The 17,095-nt window shown below is 38.9% G+C and overlaps 1 protein-coding gene across 1 annotated transcript in view; it reads left to right on the forward strand.

The window, feature by feature from the left end:
• The window catches only part of ZNF407 (zinc finger protein 407), a 335,641-nt gene that overhangs the window by 119,785 nt on the left and 198,761 nt on the right, over window positions 1–17,095 (forward strand). Inside the window, exon 4 of the mRNA XM_028737478.2 lies at window positions 7,176–7,250. Within this exon, the coding sequence (XP_028593311.2) occupies window positions 7,176–7,250 (75 nt within the window). The remainder of the gene's footprint in view (window positions 1–7,175; window positions 7,251–17,095) is intronic.

Below are 17,095 nucleotides of genomic sequence, written 5' to 3' on the forward strand. Positions count from 1 at the left end.
TTCCGTGAGGAGGCATGCAGGTTTTTTTTATTATAAAAAACATCAAATTCTGCTTCTGAGAGTTAAATTCTACACAGTGGATGTATTTCCATTGTTAAGTCATTGCTGTTAAACTCAGTGGTCCTTATTCTAGATCAGTTTGCTTTTAATGATAACCTATGCTGCTTCTAAAACATTATGGGCTGCATTTATGTTTGGTAATCACTTTTGGATTCCTTGTCAAAGCTACTCATATGAATTCTCATCACCACTCCACATATTAATATGTATCAGTTAAAAGGCTTGCTTTGTGCTTTTGTGCATGGGTGCAAAGAATGAGAAGATAAAAGTATTTTTGCTAAATGGATTGATAGGTTTAATTGCTATTCTGGATTGGAACTACAACTCTCCCTGAAATGTTTTGAAGTAGTAGAGGAAAAATTTAATCCATTAAAAACATCCCTTTTCTAGCTTTACAAGCAGTCTTGCTAAGGGTTAACTTACCAGTGTCAAGTTATTCTAAAACAAAATTCCAATGTTGGCAGTACTATAAGGAGAATGTGGTTTTGTAAACCAATGTTGCTAACTAGCCCTTGTTTTGAGGATGATTTCAGAGGTCAGACAAGTTTCATCAGCAAGTTCTGTTGCTAGTCAGTTCAAAATATGTAATACAGATTGATCACTTAGAATTCTCCATGGAGTAGCTGGTACCAAGGTGTAACTTTTGAGCTTCAATGTTTTGGATTATACAGTAGATTTTCTACTTGCATAGTATTTGCATAGAATTGTTCATACAGTATGGACATTTCCTGGTTAACAGAGCTTGGTTTCTATTACTAAAAGCAAGTCAGCACTGTTCCTTTTCAAATGTATTAGTGTTTTATAGACACTCATATTGTTTGTCCCCAGTGTAATGAAAGTTGCTGATGAAAGTTATGGTGAGCCAGTGAAATGCCAGCTTTTAGGAATCATACATGCTCATTTTCCTTCCATATGTGATGTTTGTTCTCTCAGTCTTAAAGATTTTATTTAATGGAGGAAGGGAAAAAAGGACACCATACCTGTTGCTATGCTTCAAAACCTGAGAAGTCTAGTGACAATTTACAAACACGCTCCCCATTTGTAAATATATGCATCATTAAATCCAGTAGAACTTATTAAAAGTACATAATTTGGAATTGTGTTGAAGACATGTAAAAATATCACACTACCCCACCCCTGCTAAAATTTGGGCTGCCATTCTTCAAATCTACTATATGCTTGAACTTATTTATACTTGTTATGGAAAGGTAGACATTTGCTATATTAGTGTGTATTACCTATTCGGATTCCATCTGTTGACAGCCAGCTAAGCATATGAGCTTCATGGCAAACTTCCATGTGTTCATTAAGTGCTCTTAAGATAAATTAGGATTAGGATTCAGACTCAGGCCCCTCTTTTTGTTCAGGGAGCCTTCAGATAAATTCACTCCAGGGGGTTCCTCTGTTCCTACCAGCCCAAGGTGTGAGAAGTGAGTAAGAAAATGAAAGTAGATGAACAGAGCTAAATGCCACTTGCAATGTCTAGAGAGGCACTGTTTTTATATACATATTAATAAGTGGTATGACGGAGGTACACCATTGATTACTTTTCCTGTTTAAAGTGATTATGTCAGCAGGTCAGATTTCTAGGTCATTTTTCTTTGTGTGTGTTTGTTTTAAAGAGAAAAAGCCAAACAAAGATAGAGAGATTTCCTGATCAGTTTCTTCTACTCCAGCAGCTGCATAATCCAAAGAAAGAGGGCCAGATGTCTCTCTAACTCAACAATGGATTTTGTAAATAGAATGTGACCAATATCGTTTACTTGGGTAACCTTTGTTTGTAGAGTTTAAGTTTGTAGGAGCTGGCTAAGGATATTTTGTTTTATTTCTTGGTATTTAAGGAATGTGCTGCTGGTTTATGGCTATACGGAAAACTACTTCATTTTTTAATGTTTCTGAACAGATTTAGTACAGTTGTCTCTTATATACCAACCTGCACTTAACTGTGCTGAAGGTGATGGCATAGGAGGTGGAGGAAAACCTCTTGGATGTAAAATAATATATGTAAACATGGCATTTCTGGTTGTCTTTATGAAACTGGGTCATTCATTTGCAGTGGTGGCAATTTCTGGCGATTGTCTGATTTTACACTACAAACACCACCATGTCCTGAACCCCTGACCCTACCTGGTGGAAAGTCAGTATGTCCACTTCCAAGTTCAATAGTCAGGAAACCAAACTGCAGGAGGCAGTAGAAGACAGGAGTGCCTGGCATGCTCTGGTCTATGGGGTCACAAAGGGTCGGACACGACTAAACGACTAAACCACAACAACATGTGCTTGAAACTTTCCTTGAGTAGATTATGATGACTGTGCCTAGTGCTAATGATAAGGGAACTCAGGAGCTTCTTCCAAATGCCTCTAATTCCCAGCACAGGACTGCATGTGAAGGAGTCATTTGAAGCCCAAGCCATGGTGCTGCCTGAGGTGGAGCAGCAAATGGTGCCCCCTCTCCCACAAGTCAAGGTGCACAGTATTCAAGGCCAGCCAAGTTATTTAAGCACCTGAGGCAGACAGTCCCACAAGCATCTCTCACCCTTTGTGGCAGTAAAAATACTGGAACCATAAACTGAATAATTAACAATTTGCTGCCCTTTCATGACACCCAAAATCAGCTGCCTGAAGCAGCCACTTCACTCTGCCTAATGACAGGGCCGTCCTGGTCTTTTGTCAGGCCTTTTAAAGAATTGCATCTGCAAAACAACGTTTCTGCAGTAGCAGGATAATATTTGGTGGTGGTTTCCCATCTTTCCTCCCAGCATTTTACTAATGCTATAGGAAGAAATGAAAAGGTTATCCTGTTGACAAACATCCAACTTTCAAGAGGAGATCTGTGTTATACAAGGAATATTATGAGGAAGGGGGAATTTCCAGAATCAAAGTCAGCTTGAAGTAGCATAGATACACCCCCCTTCGACATGTATATTTCATCCTCAAATAAAGGTATTTCTCCTGCCTTGAACTGTAAAGGCATGTTTATGCTTAACTGTTGGCTTTTTCCAGGGGGGAGGGAGTAGTGAATCTTTCTAGATATTTTTAATTAGGTATTGCATTTGACATAATGTTAAGTACATACATAAGCTCTGGCTTATTGGCCTTTTTGATGATGGACTCCTTGTATATTTGTACCTTAATTTTATTTTTCTTTCTGATAATCAACTAGGAGGGAGGTTTCTGATTTACCAAAACAAGACTATTGCTAATTTCAAATGTGTATATTGAGATGGTTCTGCTTTCTGCCCAAAAGCAATGGCATTGAATTTGGAATGCCTTGTACTCTTATTAGGATTTTATGTCAGTACTATCATTTTCCGTATATACAATAATTTTTGTGACACTTGCATAGTCACCATGATGATACTGCAATAGATTATTCTGAATTTGAGATGCTGCGTTGTCCATATATATATCACTCAAATATGAAAAAGGAAGAATCAATTGTATTTTAATGTGTTTCTTTTTATAAAAAATAATGAAGTCGCTATCATTTTAAACATACAGAGTTATATTCTTACACCCTGAAGGCTGCACAAAATAGAGATTTTCTGTAATAATGCGAATATGCCCAAAGTAGATCAGACGTGGAGATGAGACATTACCATATATGTAACAGAAAATATACTGTTTCTTGGCTTTTGTGGCTCATATATGCCATAATCCTACAGTATTTTACAGTTCTTGCACTGTCCATTAGTGGAAGCATGTCCAAATGAATTCAGCATTTAATGTTAAAAATCTTATAATATGCCAGCTTGATTTGTAGCCCGTCATATCATGGAATGCTAATTAAAATCATATTTTTGCATATGTCATGCCTTTCATGTACATATGCAAATAGGCTTCCAATGCCTTTCAGCTATTAGTAATTAACTTTATGAAGGACAGCTGTAATACATAATTAACAAAAATGTTTGCAAGCCCTTTTCACACTGAAAGTAAGAGCAGTAATATCTCTCTCTCTCTCTCTCTCTCTCTCTCTCTCTCTCTCTCTCTTGGTTATCAAAGATGCCATTTTAGTTCGAAGCCTCTCTGATATCTATATTCTTGAAGTGATCACATGACATAATTAAATTGATGTAAAGGCATTAACAGTGAAAGTATATTGAATAATCACCTATATGTTACAGTTAGTTGTTAGCAAAATTAAATGAAAGGCCATTGTTTTTTAACATACAACATAATGCTAGGTATTATGTTCTTTTTGTTTTTAAATATTCTGGCACCATTAGTGCCAAATTCCTGTTCAATGCCTGTAGTCAAGGAGTGATCAAATATTACATATTATTGTCTCTCTCTGCTATCCCCCTGGGCCCCGACAGTGGTAGCATTTCCAAGCAAAATCTTCCAACTGCAGTTTTACATTTCAAAGAAAACAACAGTTAAACCAAGAAGATTTCTTTGAAATTGAAATGGCACATTTCTCATTAGCCACATGGGAGGAGTTTATTTTGTTTTCACTAGTATCCTTCATTTTTCTCTTGATTCTGGCTAGCAGTCAGCAACACCTGAGATGGACACAGTTGGGTCCGGATGCACATATTGGTTAGGACAGTCATAGGCAAACTCGGCCCTCCAGATGTTTTGGGACTACAATTCCCATCATCCCTGACCACTGGTCCTGTTAGCTAGGGATGATGGGAGTTGTAGTCCTAAAACATCAGGAAGGCCGAGTTTGCCTATGCCTGGGTTAGGCCAAGGTTTCAGTGGTGTGTTCATGGGTGTTTGCGTGCATGGCAGCTAAGCTTTCTGTATTTGCTCCAGGAAGCATCAGTGCAGAAAATGTGTAGAGCTGCCCACAATTAACCAGTTATAGGAGAACTAAGCAGCACAACCCACCATCCCAATCCACCTCTGCTCTTTGGATTCTTATCCTTCCACAATGCATATGTCTTGGTTCCAAGTTATCTGCAAATATGGGTTGTGCTTTCTTGCCTTTTTATTCCTAGCAAGCTTGTCGCCAAATATCTGTAGGATTCAAAGCAAAACAAAAACCCTCTCCCGAGAAGGACTTAGAACGTGCTTTTTCACAGTGTGATGGGTGTGCCAATGGGTGTAAGCTTCCCCAGAAGGAATAACAGAGCTCTATTCTGCACCCCACCCCACTCGGTGTGCCAGACCTTTGGAGAAAAGGGGGCCTTTTGTTCATTCTTTATCCAGTGATCTGTCCCCTACTTGAACAAGGAAGCTTCCATTTCTTTACCAAGTGGTGGGCAGGCTGGATAGTGATGTGAAAGTGTGCAAAGACCTCCCATCATGGCTTGGTATGATACTTATGCTGATAGCAGCTTTTGTCAACCTTGCACCATCTGATGGCCCCAGCCAGCACATGCTTTTGATTTGAGAGACAGAAACTACCTGTGGGGCAAATTGCATGCCCTTGGTATCTGTATCAAGATCCTACTGTCAAAAACAAGAGTAGGAAGGAATGGTCTTTTAACAGACCCATCTCAGCATTGAAGACAGTCAGACAGGGGAGTGTTTTGGGATCCCTCCTTTCCAGCTTTTATGTTTTAAGTCTGGCTAAGTTGCTTGGGAAACTGGATGTGTGCCCCCACGGCCATAGGAAATGGAAAGTTCGGTATCCTCCTTTGTGCAGGTTTTATGGTTATATTTTGTAACCATGGGTGGTTTGTAAAAGCAGGTGCTCCTGCTGGCTAACTTTTGTGAGAAGGAACAGTTTCACATTAATTTTACTAAAACCAAAGTAGTTGAATTTGGGTAAGAGATCTCTCACATTTAACTGAGCAATTTCTAACAATCCTATATGACAAACTTTTTTGTTATTCAGGGGTCCATTTCACTGCTAATTCCTAATTCACTAGAATGCTATTCTTATTAATGCAAGTCATATTGTATGAGCGATCCTAAAGCTCTTTTTATACAAAGGGAGACAAGTTGTTGCTCCAGCCCTTAACATTTTATTGCCTAAGGTTGTTCTCTCTTCCCGCCTCCCAATATTATATATTGTAGAACTTTAAGGTCTCTGCCAATCATCAGTCCAAGAGTTGGAGAATGTTCAAAACTGCTTTCTGAAGAAAGTTTTGGTCCTACTTGTTAGCATTCCTGCTGCAATGCCCATGCATAAATGGTTTGGCCTTCTATCCTGGCTAGAATACAAGTTCGGCTCTTAAATTTCCGTGATGGAATGCTTGTTCTGGTTTGCATATTTCATAGCTCACCCTTCAGTTCTCAAAAGCACGTTATTGCAAAACATACACTTGCTAGAGAATGTGATAGTGAGTTGATTACGATCCAGTCAACATGTAAATTGTGGATACAGTTTTTGTTTGTGTGAGAGAGCTTATTTGACTGATATGTTAACGGTCCATTGTCTAGGTTGTACCTATGTATTAAGATGAACCAGGAGAAAGCTAACTATTTGAAGTTAATTACTTTGGTTCCATGCGGATTTGCTTTTAAAGAATTAAGACTCCGTGTTAATGCCCTCTACCTTTCTGGTTGGCCACTATCAGAAACTACTCTTGGAACAGCCTTTCAGTGTGTTTTGTAAAACTGTTATAGAATACAGTGTTCACTACATTAACCACTATCCCCTATATAAAGATCCATGTAAAAAATATCTGAATTTAGCCACAGGGATTTTTTTTGTTATATCAAGTGAGTTTGTGTGCTTTTTTGCTTTTGATTAAGGAAAATTATGTTACATTGTGTGCTCCTCTCTTTGCATTGGCTGTAAGAGCCAACTTTGTGGCTCAACTCTGAATGCTTTTACCTTTGTTATGGCTTCTAGCAAAACAAATGAAATTGTTACTAATACTACTCTGATATATCCTTTGGTGAACTCAGCACATGTGGTTGCAGTGCTGACACAGAGCACTAACCATGTTCTTAATATTTCTTACATAGCAAGAGCCTGAGGGAAAAACAAAAATCTCATCCTTGGGCAGTGTGTGTATTTATTTTGTATAAAGAAATAAAACTGCGTTTGTGTATTCAGGATTTTTGCATTGTCTTTTGGTACCTCCCCTGTACTGTGCTGTTAGGCTGTAGCCCTGCAAAATTTCCAGGGTATGTAATATTGCGAATGCGTGATATTTAGGGGAAATAAGTTCTCTAAGCCGGAAAGATAACAAAAAACTAATTTTGTTTTTCAGGGTGGCGTTTGTAATGAAGAAGCACCTAAATACTCACTTACTTGGAAAACACGGAGTTGGCACACCGAAGGAAAGGTAAAGTAACTATTTTACGGCTCTGTTGATACACAAATCAAACTACAGGTTAAAAACTGTTCTGGAAATGTTACACAAGAGCTGCATCCTTGTTTGTTTCTGTGTGCATGCAAAAGCAGAGGTAGTAATGGTACATAGACATAATTTTGACCTGTTACTCACTTGTCCAAATAGCTGCTATGGCCCAGTGTATGTGTGTGTGTGTGTGTGTGTGTGTGTGTGTGTGTGTGTGTGTAAGATAAGCCTCTCTCTTGCTCTCCCATCACTCCAGGTGTGATATATTATTACTCTATGGCAAAACATGGCTTGAGATGAGAAGGCAGAATACTATTAAGATGCTTGCCATCTCTGTGTTATGAACAGTATAACACAGCCACTTGACAACACCACAAAAAGTTATAGGTGTTGACAGAGGATTCATTGTTAATAGGACTGAATACTTTCATTAGAAGGTGGAGGGGATTTTACAGATCACCTAGTCAAATCCCCTCACACTGCCAGAATTCTTTAAATAAAGTTATTGTTTGACACCCCCCACTCATCTGTTCATCTGATATAACCGCGTCAATCAACATTTGCTCCTATTTAAGATTTCAAGGTCTGAAGCCACCTTTGCCAACCTGCTGCCCCCTTGGAATACTTCTCCCATCGGGCTCAGCTGGACATTTATTTTGATTTTTTAATAAAAATATTTATATACCGCTGTATCATAAAAATCTATTTCCAACAATATAAAAACATAAAACCAGACAGTAAAAACAAGTTAAAAGCAAATAAATGAATACATCAGCAGACCATTGTGGGGGGTGTACTCTTAACTGCCTGCATAGACCTGGCAGAACAGGGAAGTTTTCAGCAGGTGTTTTCCTCATATTCCCACATTGGCACTTTACTTGGTTTCTTGTGCACCACCAACTAATTGGTGGAGGCACAAGTCTTTGACCATTTTAACCCCAGGTGTTGTTTATGGGATGGCTTTGCTACACAGAGAAAGGAAGGAACAAATTGCTTGAAATTCTCCCTACCATGGTGGTCATCAACTTCTAGCTAATTCTGTAACTAACCATGGGCAATGAACAAAGTTTATGAAAACTTGTGGGGTGAAGTGTGAACCCTTTGGGTTTTTTTTAGTTAGGGTTTTTGAATCTAATAACATTGTGGGACTTTCTTCCTACTAAATTCATCATTACAGTTAACGTTGACTGCCTTGAGTATTTGTTATCAGGGAATTTTGATGTTCGCTTTTTATTGAGAGATATACTAATATCTGAAGCTGTTTATCTCTTTCAGTTAAAAGATTTAGCCATTTTTGTCTTTTTTTCTTCTTGTAACAAGCTGTTGATTCACAAAAAAGATCCCTCTTTGCTTTTATCTTTTTGATGGGAAGTCATAAGCAAACACGATTAATAAGGCTGACATTACAGATAAAGTTATTGATACCCTCAAAGTGCCACTGGATTAGTCAGTTCTTTACTGTCCCAGTTTCCTCAGAGTGGATTATTTTTTTATTTCCAAGTTGATCTCTGGATACTTTAAAAATAGTCAGTGTGTCATTAGTTATCTTCTAGTCCCTTTTATATCAGCTGAATCTTCTTTTATATCAGCTGAATCTTCCGCCATTCCAACGAGAGTTCTAGTGTTATGCGAGAGGGTGAAAAACTTTTCCCTAGTCACTATTTATAATTTTATATCAGAAAGATCTTGAGCTAAGTACAAAGTGAGATGGGGGAACTCACTGCTTGCATGAAACAACAGGTGTACCCTGTTAGACCTAGAGGAGTTTGCTTTATAAAGGATGGCTGTTCTGGAAGCAGAATTAGATTCTGCAGCACTTTCTTCTCATGTTTTATTTCATTTCCAGCGCTCTAGAAATATATATTTCTACTGAGGTGCAGTTACTGTATAATTATCATAAATACTATATAGAAGTCACTTATGCCACCCTTGTGACTATGTGTACCATAAAGAATCACACTGTAGGTATTCAGATATACTATCTGAGCCTAGGAGATATGATTTTTAGGTGTCACCTCAGATAAAAAAAATAAAATAAAGGAGTGTTTTAATCTCTAGCGGTATGGAGTTAGGCTGCTGATTTCTGTTTTTCTGAAGTCCTTCTGGGTGATCCTGTTTCTTCTCTCTGTCTCCCATACTACTTCAAAGCATTTTGACTAGATCAGTAAGTACTAGTTTGCAGTAAAATAGCATGATGGTGATGTTCTTCTTCGTCCAAATTTTAAACCCATGTGGCCTTAGAAGCAAATCAGGACACCAACATTTTGCACTTAAACCTTACCCGAACTAGTGATGGATGTGACAGATATGTGCTTTTATTTTTTATTCGTTTAAAAGAACACACAAAGCAGATCCAAACATGTTTATCGAAGTGAAGTTTTTCCTGTTGGCAATTCTTATCATGGAAAATGTGGCATTTCCCCTTAATATTCTGTAAAGCTGAATAGTTCTGGCAGGCCTGCAGCCACAATTTAATTTCCCACTAGCAGTCCCTTGCTGGTGATGGCTTAGATTTGAGCAGTACATGGATTGTTGAAATGCTCACCTTTTTTGCAATTGTCCTTTCTGGAAGTTTTTGATTGGCTTGAAGAAACACTTAATCAAGAGGTTGAACCGGACTAAGCATTTTTTTAAAGCCTTCAATTTAAGAGATTTGGATATGGCTGATTAAAATTCAGCTCCATATTGAGCCAAGCAGCTCTCTGGTGAACAGGGTCTGGTCAGTGCAAGCACAATCTCCCCCCAAACCCTCACACACTTCAATCTCTCTCTCATTCTCTCTCTCTCTCTCTCTCTCTCTCTCTCTCTCTCTCTCTCACACACACACACACACACACACACACACAGTGTTTTCACACACACACTGAAGGCCTGCACATAAACACATGTAAACACAGAAGCAAGAGACTGGCATTTTTATGATTATTTCTTTTATATGCTATTAATTCATTTTGTGTAAAGTGTTTCCCCTAATAATAAAAATATTAATTCATAATAATGTAAGCATCACAACAGCCCTGCAATGTGGAAGTAGAATGCTAAGGCAGAAAGTGGTGTGGCTAAAATTCATGGCTGAGAAGTGATCTGAACCATGACTTCACAACTATGGTTGTAGTTCTAATCCTATTTACCTTGGAGAAGATGCCATCGCTTTCAGCTGGACTTACTTCTGAATAGAGGCTAGGATTGCGTTGTGACCCTCAAAGGACAAAATGTATTTTAAAGCAAACCCTGATAAAATAGAACTTGCCCCCACTTTTTTTTTTAATTGAAAGCTAGTGAGAAGAGAGCAACCCGGACAAGTTACAAAGCAGCCCTGGAGATAGTAAAAAAAATGTTGAAAATTCCAAGTAGGGAGACATAACCCCCCTCCCCCAAATCTTCCCTCTCCCCTTTTCTCTGCAGCCATAAATAAAGCCTTTCTCCCCAAGTACTTGTTTGCTCCGGTAGGGAAACCTCTGTGCAACGCAAAACATATTTCCCCCACTTCATTCCTCCATTTTAAAATGGAGCTTCCCCCGCTTTCCAGTTTGAAAGGAATGTATCTTGGGGCCCCCAAATCCCCAAGCACCCCAAACACCAACACACCCCATGCTTCACAAGCCCCTACCTGCAAAAAAATACACACAGAAGCCACCTAACAGTTTTTTTGTGTCCTCCCCTTCCCACACACAACAAATACACAGAGAAAACATTTTCTTAAGAGCTTCTTCTCAGCCTTTGTTGAGGGAAGGTGTTTTTCAAAGAAGGCACTCAGAAGACATTGTACTAGACCGCCTTACAGGAAAATGCATAGACTTAAAAAATCTGGATTTATTTTTTTAACATTGCGAACATTCAGGTACATTATATAGCGGAATGTTGTTTGATCTATCCAGCTTCATAGTATAGCATTCCCATACCTGTGTAATCTTGAGCAAAGCTTCCCATTTCTTCTTGCCCCGTTAGAATACTAGTTTTTTAGCTACAGTTCTGCAAAAAACAAAACCCCAAACCCATTATCTAGGCCCATTAAATCAGCTGCTTCTTTATGGTTTGAATTTGATTCTATTCTTTTATACATTGTGTATTATAGCAAATACTAATGGAAGTTAGCTAAATAGGCTGTGACAATTAAATTAATAATGCATTTTGTTTGCAAGTATTTAGCCTTTGTGGTTTGACTGATATATGCAAAGATGGTAATTTATTAAAAGTAAATTCATGTAATTGTACAGCAGAGTTTGATGGACCAAAAAATGTTGTCGTTCTGGCTATCATCAAAAACAGAATATTGAAATAAGTTCATAAGGATATAAATATATATATATGCGCAGACACATAACACTCAAATTAATGTCCTGCATAAAGCAGCTTGCATGATCAAGCATACAGATATCTAAAACAAAGGGGTCATATGTGGGGGAACAAATCACAATGTACAGTACAATATTTTACCCAGAACATCTTATTCAGAACATACCGGTACTCTCAGTTCTATGTACTAGCAATTTGATTCGTACAAGATTTTACATGCCTGTTTCCCAGACATACTTGTGTTACCTTATGTGATTGGGGGAGACAATTCCTTACAGGCAGACTCCCATGTTTGTATAAGATTCTCCGCCCTCCCCCACAAAAAAAGAGGGGGAGGGAAGAATTACAATAGGTTGCCACCAGACAGAATGAACCTCATGCCCTACTCTAGACTGTTCAACTGCTAGAGGACTGTGACTGCTAGAGAACCAGCACAAGTCCCTTTGGCCCAGCTCCAGGGGAAAATAATAAAGGGAGATATTTTGGATATAGGTTCCCATAGCCCCGTGAACACAGAACTTAAGAAAACCTTATCATCCAAGGAGTAGCTTTAGTAACCATACAGTCCAGGAGTGTCAAGTCAGTTGCAGTGGAGATGTGTGGTAGAGTTGGCTTCCCAAGACTGGCGTCACTGGTAGGGCAGACTCATGGGCATGGTGTGGTCTGGGCTGTGTAAGCACACAGGCAGGAGCTTCACTGGTGTGCATGTGCAGCTCTTATTTCACTCCTGCCCCACACCATCCAGATGAGCGGCAGCCGCAATGGTGTCAGAAGAGAAGCTCTGCAGTGTTGCCCCACTGCACTGGCTGCATCTGGTGCAATTTTACATGTGGAAAGCATTTTAAAGGGGGAAAGAAAAAGCAACATTAATGCACACTGACTTTAAAACAAAAGTAATAAAGGTAATCTAACTTAGCTAGTAACATGTTACTGGCTTGCACAAAGTCCTGGGTTTCAGAGCATATTCAGTAAAGAGGTTTTGAGAGAGGATGGGAGGAGATTGAGAGCATGTATGGACTCCTAGTCCATTGTTTCCAGCACAACAAAGCGAGTAAATTTCACGTACTTTGGTCATCTGAGACCAATAAAAGTTTGCCTGCTTCATAAAATGGAGTATTATTTGTCACCTGGAGAAAGAAGTCTGACTTAGAAGTCAGTTCTATCTCCTTAGCAGCTTTGCACTTAACATGCCAAAAAACAAGCCAGGCAATTCTAACTGAATGCAGAATTGTGAAGAAGAGTTCCTGTCCTTTGTGTTTATTCAGAAGCAAAGCCTCAGATAACTGTCTATTCAGAGATCACTGCAGGGGTGAAAAATCACAGAGACTCTTGGTGATGCTGTTGAGCAGGGGTTCATAATGTCTTCCTTTATTCCAAGTCACCCTGCCCTGATGGACAGATTCCATAGTCTCTACTTGCATAATGGTCAAAACCAAAATTTTCAGCATTGGTGTAATTAAAACAATAACATTGCCTGTGCAGTTTAACAAATACATGATGCTTCGAAGAACATGTTGATCACTACCCAGTTTGATTTGTCATAAAAAATGTAACTTTTTTTCGCAGAGAAAACAAGTCCTCCAAGGTATTTTGCTTCAGATTGTTGCAACTGTGATACTGATTTATTGTCAGCTTGGATGTATCTCAAAACTGGCACATTATCCTCTGTGTTCAAGGGCATTAGACATTTGGTAGCTCACTGTCAGTAATATTCCTGGAAACTACTTCTGTATGTCATTGACTGGAGCAATAGTTACTTGAAGAGCTGTTGTGTAGAAGGGTGTGCTCAATGGTTAGCAAAAAAGGAGCATGAGCACTGAGCATTTTTAGGTAGTTACATAATGTGGATTTACTATGGAGAGCAAGAGATTATTTTTGCAACTTCTGTTCCTAGTTCTGCTGGAGTTTTGCATCTACCAAATATAATGGCAGATTCATACAGATAACCAGAGTGTACTTTTTTACTTGCAAACCTTCTTCAGGTGTTCTTCCTCTGAAAGAAAACATGTGAAGGGGGCCTTTGGGTACAAGTGTAATAACTTGCCCATTGCCATTGTTGTCACCCTCCATGAAACGGAGGACGAACTTGGGCATTTCAGAAAAGCTGCTTTTCCAAGGTCCTAGAATGTCATGGTGCTGTCAGGCAAGGAATGTTCAGGGTGAGAAATTAACTCATTATTGTCAAAAGTACACTTACAAGTTAGGAAAGGACATGCCCCTCATTCGTACATCTCTCAGCTACTCTTGAGTGCGTACCCGATGAGGCAGTTGCCGCAACAAAGAGACCTTTCCCCAACCTCAGTTTATGTATCTCCACAAACAGAGCTGTGCAAAAGCAGGCAAAGACTGCGTCTGTAGGTATAATGCGTTTCTGCCCCTCCCTCTTCAATTCTCTTCTGGTCCTGGGAGACAGTGGTGCAGGAGAGGTGGGGACAGGATGAGGAGGAGGTGTGGAGTCCTTGACTCTACCCCAGCCTGACCTATCTCCCCCTCCTGCTGAATCTGTTCTTCACTCTCCAATCCTACATCTTCTCCTGTCTCTGACTTACATCTCCTGGCTGTTACAGGCTGCCCCAGATCACTGATCCATTCTTACAAGTCAGTCTCCAACCCACCTTCTCCCAGTGCTCACCCATCAGAATACAGCCACCATTCCTCAGTGTCCAGCCAGTCCCTGACAGCAGGATGCTCCTAGCTTCACAAGGGTGAAAAGAATGGTGATTAGGGGCAGCAGAGCTAATGGACTTGACTAATTCATGTGTTTATTTCAATGAACAAAGAAGACTTACCGACGAGTTCTGCGTCATGCACTTCACTATAGGACCACATGAAGAAGGAATTTGGCATAAACCAGCTATTTTATTTACATATCCACTGCCATTTTCATTATAAAGGATGCCATGACCATACCCTTGTGTGAATGGCTTGTCTGCCTTAGAGTGTCTCTGTGTGGTTATGTTTCTTAGGAAGAGAACTCTAGGACTGGCTGTTGTCCCCACAGTCATCATATCCTCTCCCCTTTTAGAAAAGTCTCCTTGTCAACCTTGTGCATTTAGATTCACTGGTGATAAACATACGGCCTTGGCTGTCTGCAACAGTAATAGTGAGATTATGGGAGAACAGTTCTTTGGACATAAATATCATTACATGCTTAATTCCTGCAAACTTGTTGTGTGGGATAAACTTGGCTATTTTCTGTGCGCAGTGTGCCCAAATGCTGTGATGTCACTTAGAGTACATTTATTTACACAGAACCTGTACGCCTGCACACATTGGTTGATATGTTGCCATTTGCCAGCAGCATGCCCAAAGTCTCCGAGGTAGAGATGCCATTACAGGTGAGCTACAACAGTCACTACCATTCCTGGTAAATTGTAGTTGTAGATATCTCATAGGATGATAATAAAAAGGGGAAGAAAAGCTGCCAGTCTATCCACCGAATGCTTCCCTCAGGAAATTAAACAGTGTGCACACCATGGGATATACATGAGATGACTAGCTAGCCCTCTAGGTTTCAAATCATATCCAGCAGATCTGAAAGATTTTATCATGATTTTCGTGTGGAAAAAACTCTGAACATCCTGTTCTTCCATATCATTTGTTAATTTAGGGTACTCGGGTGAATTAATGCACTTTTTCATTAATTTACTCATGCAGTGAAATGTATGCATACATTTGTAAATAAGAAAAAAAATTGCCTCTAAACAAAAAAAAGTATACTTTCTGTGTTTTAAGGTGATACATGCACATAGAAAGAATAATCTTAGAACAAGTATTTCTCCTGTACACACTCATACGGTTATTATAGGTACTTTTATTTAACCCCCCCCCCAAAAAAAAATTGAACCCATTAATCAGAGGCATATTTTTAGTTTATCAAAATGTGTTACTTTAATTGATTAATATAAATGATTAATTGCCTTAAATGTTGCAGCCCTAGTTTAAAATCTTTAGTTTCTTTCTTTCTTTCTTTCTTTCTTTCTTTCTTTCTTTCTTTCTTTTTTGTAAGTGAATTGAGTAAGTCTCCATTTCTAGAGGCAGTGATGCACAGCAGTTAGAATCCCAGACCAGGACTGGGGTCATCCCTCTTCAACTCTGTACTCAGCTATGAACCTCATTGAGTTACCTTTGACCAGTCACTATCTCTCACCCTAATCATCTTTCAAGGGTTCTTGTGGGAATAAAATGCTAAACAATGGACAACACCCTGAGTTTGTTGGATTAGGAGCAGAAAAAGTGTAAATGAATATTTATGCTCTTTCAAAAGACTTCCTTACATTAATGAATGGTTATTAGTCAAGCAAGAACTTCGTTCTGGATTTTGGCCACGTGAATATATAATAAAATTTGTAAGTACACACCTCACTTTTTTAAGTTACAGTTTAGTTCTGAAAGGCACCATGTCAGTTCTTGAAGGCAATGCCACAAATTGTATTGTTAGATTTGTGTGTGTGTTTGTGAAACATAATAAGAATGGTTATCCTAGCTCATCAAGCAGTGATGATAAACGTATCGTTTGCCAACAACCTTCAGATGTTGCTGGACGATAACTTCCATCATTATCAAGCTATGCTGGCGAAAGATAATGGGAGTTGTAGTCCAACATTGGAAGGCACCAGGTTGGTTGAAGGATGCTCTAGTCTAGGGTATCACTTGGAAGAGATTTGACACTTGTCATGTGCACCTTGAACATGCCTTTGGAAAGGGAGATTGTTGCATAGATGCTAGATCCTTTTCAACCTCCTCCTTTTCTCCTCTACCCTTCTTTGTATTACTGTATATAGTACATTATGGAAAGGGATTTATAGCAAGGTACTTTTTGACATTTATGGATTTAGAATGCTTGGTGACATGAATGCTCTCATGACTCTTTGCTTTGATCAGTGTTTATATAATACAACACATTTATTGAGTATGTTGTAAAAGAAACAGCACCATAATCTTTTGACAGTCTAGAGATGAAATATTTTCCATATATTTTTGAGGAAATGTATAGGAGTACTTTGTAGACTTTAGAGCAGATTGCGGAAATCTAGAATAAAGCATGCATTGCAGAGATTGAACAAGGTGTGCTATAGGTTTAGCTCCCGGTAAAATATGCTCTGTGTATAGCTTTGTACCTTGTCATGCAATTATCAGTGCCTTTTCCCCTGCACTTCCCAGCTGTACTGCACAATTTTAATAATATGATAAGGATAACTCTTCTGTCAAGCTTCACCTTGAATTTAGCAATGCTAAGCACAAACAAAATATTAAAGCATTAGATCAGAGAATAACAGGAACGATTTGACTTTACTATATAACTTCTGAGGTATCTCTAAAATGAGTATTATAAAGATATTTACCTGTAAAAGTTTCCAAGAATGCGAAGGAAAGTTCATAATAATAATAATTTATTATTTATAATTTATACCCCGCCTATCTGGCTGGGTTTCCCCAGAAACTCTGGGCAGCTTCCAACAAAATATTAAAATACAGTAATCCATCAAATATTAAAAGCTTCCCTCAACAGGCTGCCTTCAGATGCCTTCTAA

This window comes from Podarcis muralis, chromosome 8 (genome assembly GCF_964188315.1).
Source record: "Podarcis muralis chromosome 8, rPodMur119.hap1.1, whole genome shotgun sequence".
In the NCBI taxonomy this organism is placed as follows: Eukaryota; Metazoa; Chordata; class Lepidosauria; order Squamata; family Lacertidae; genus Podarcis; species Podarcis muralis.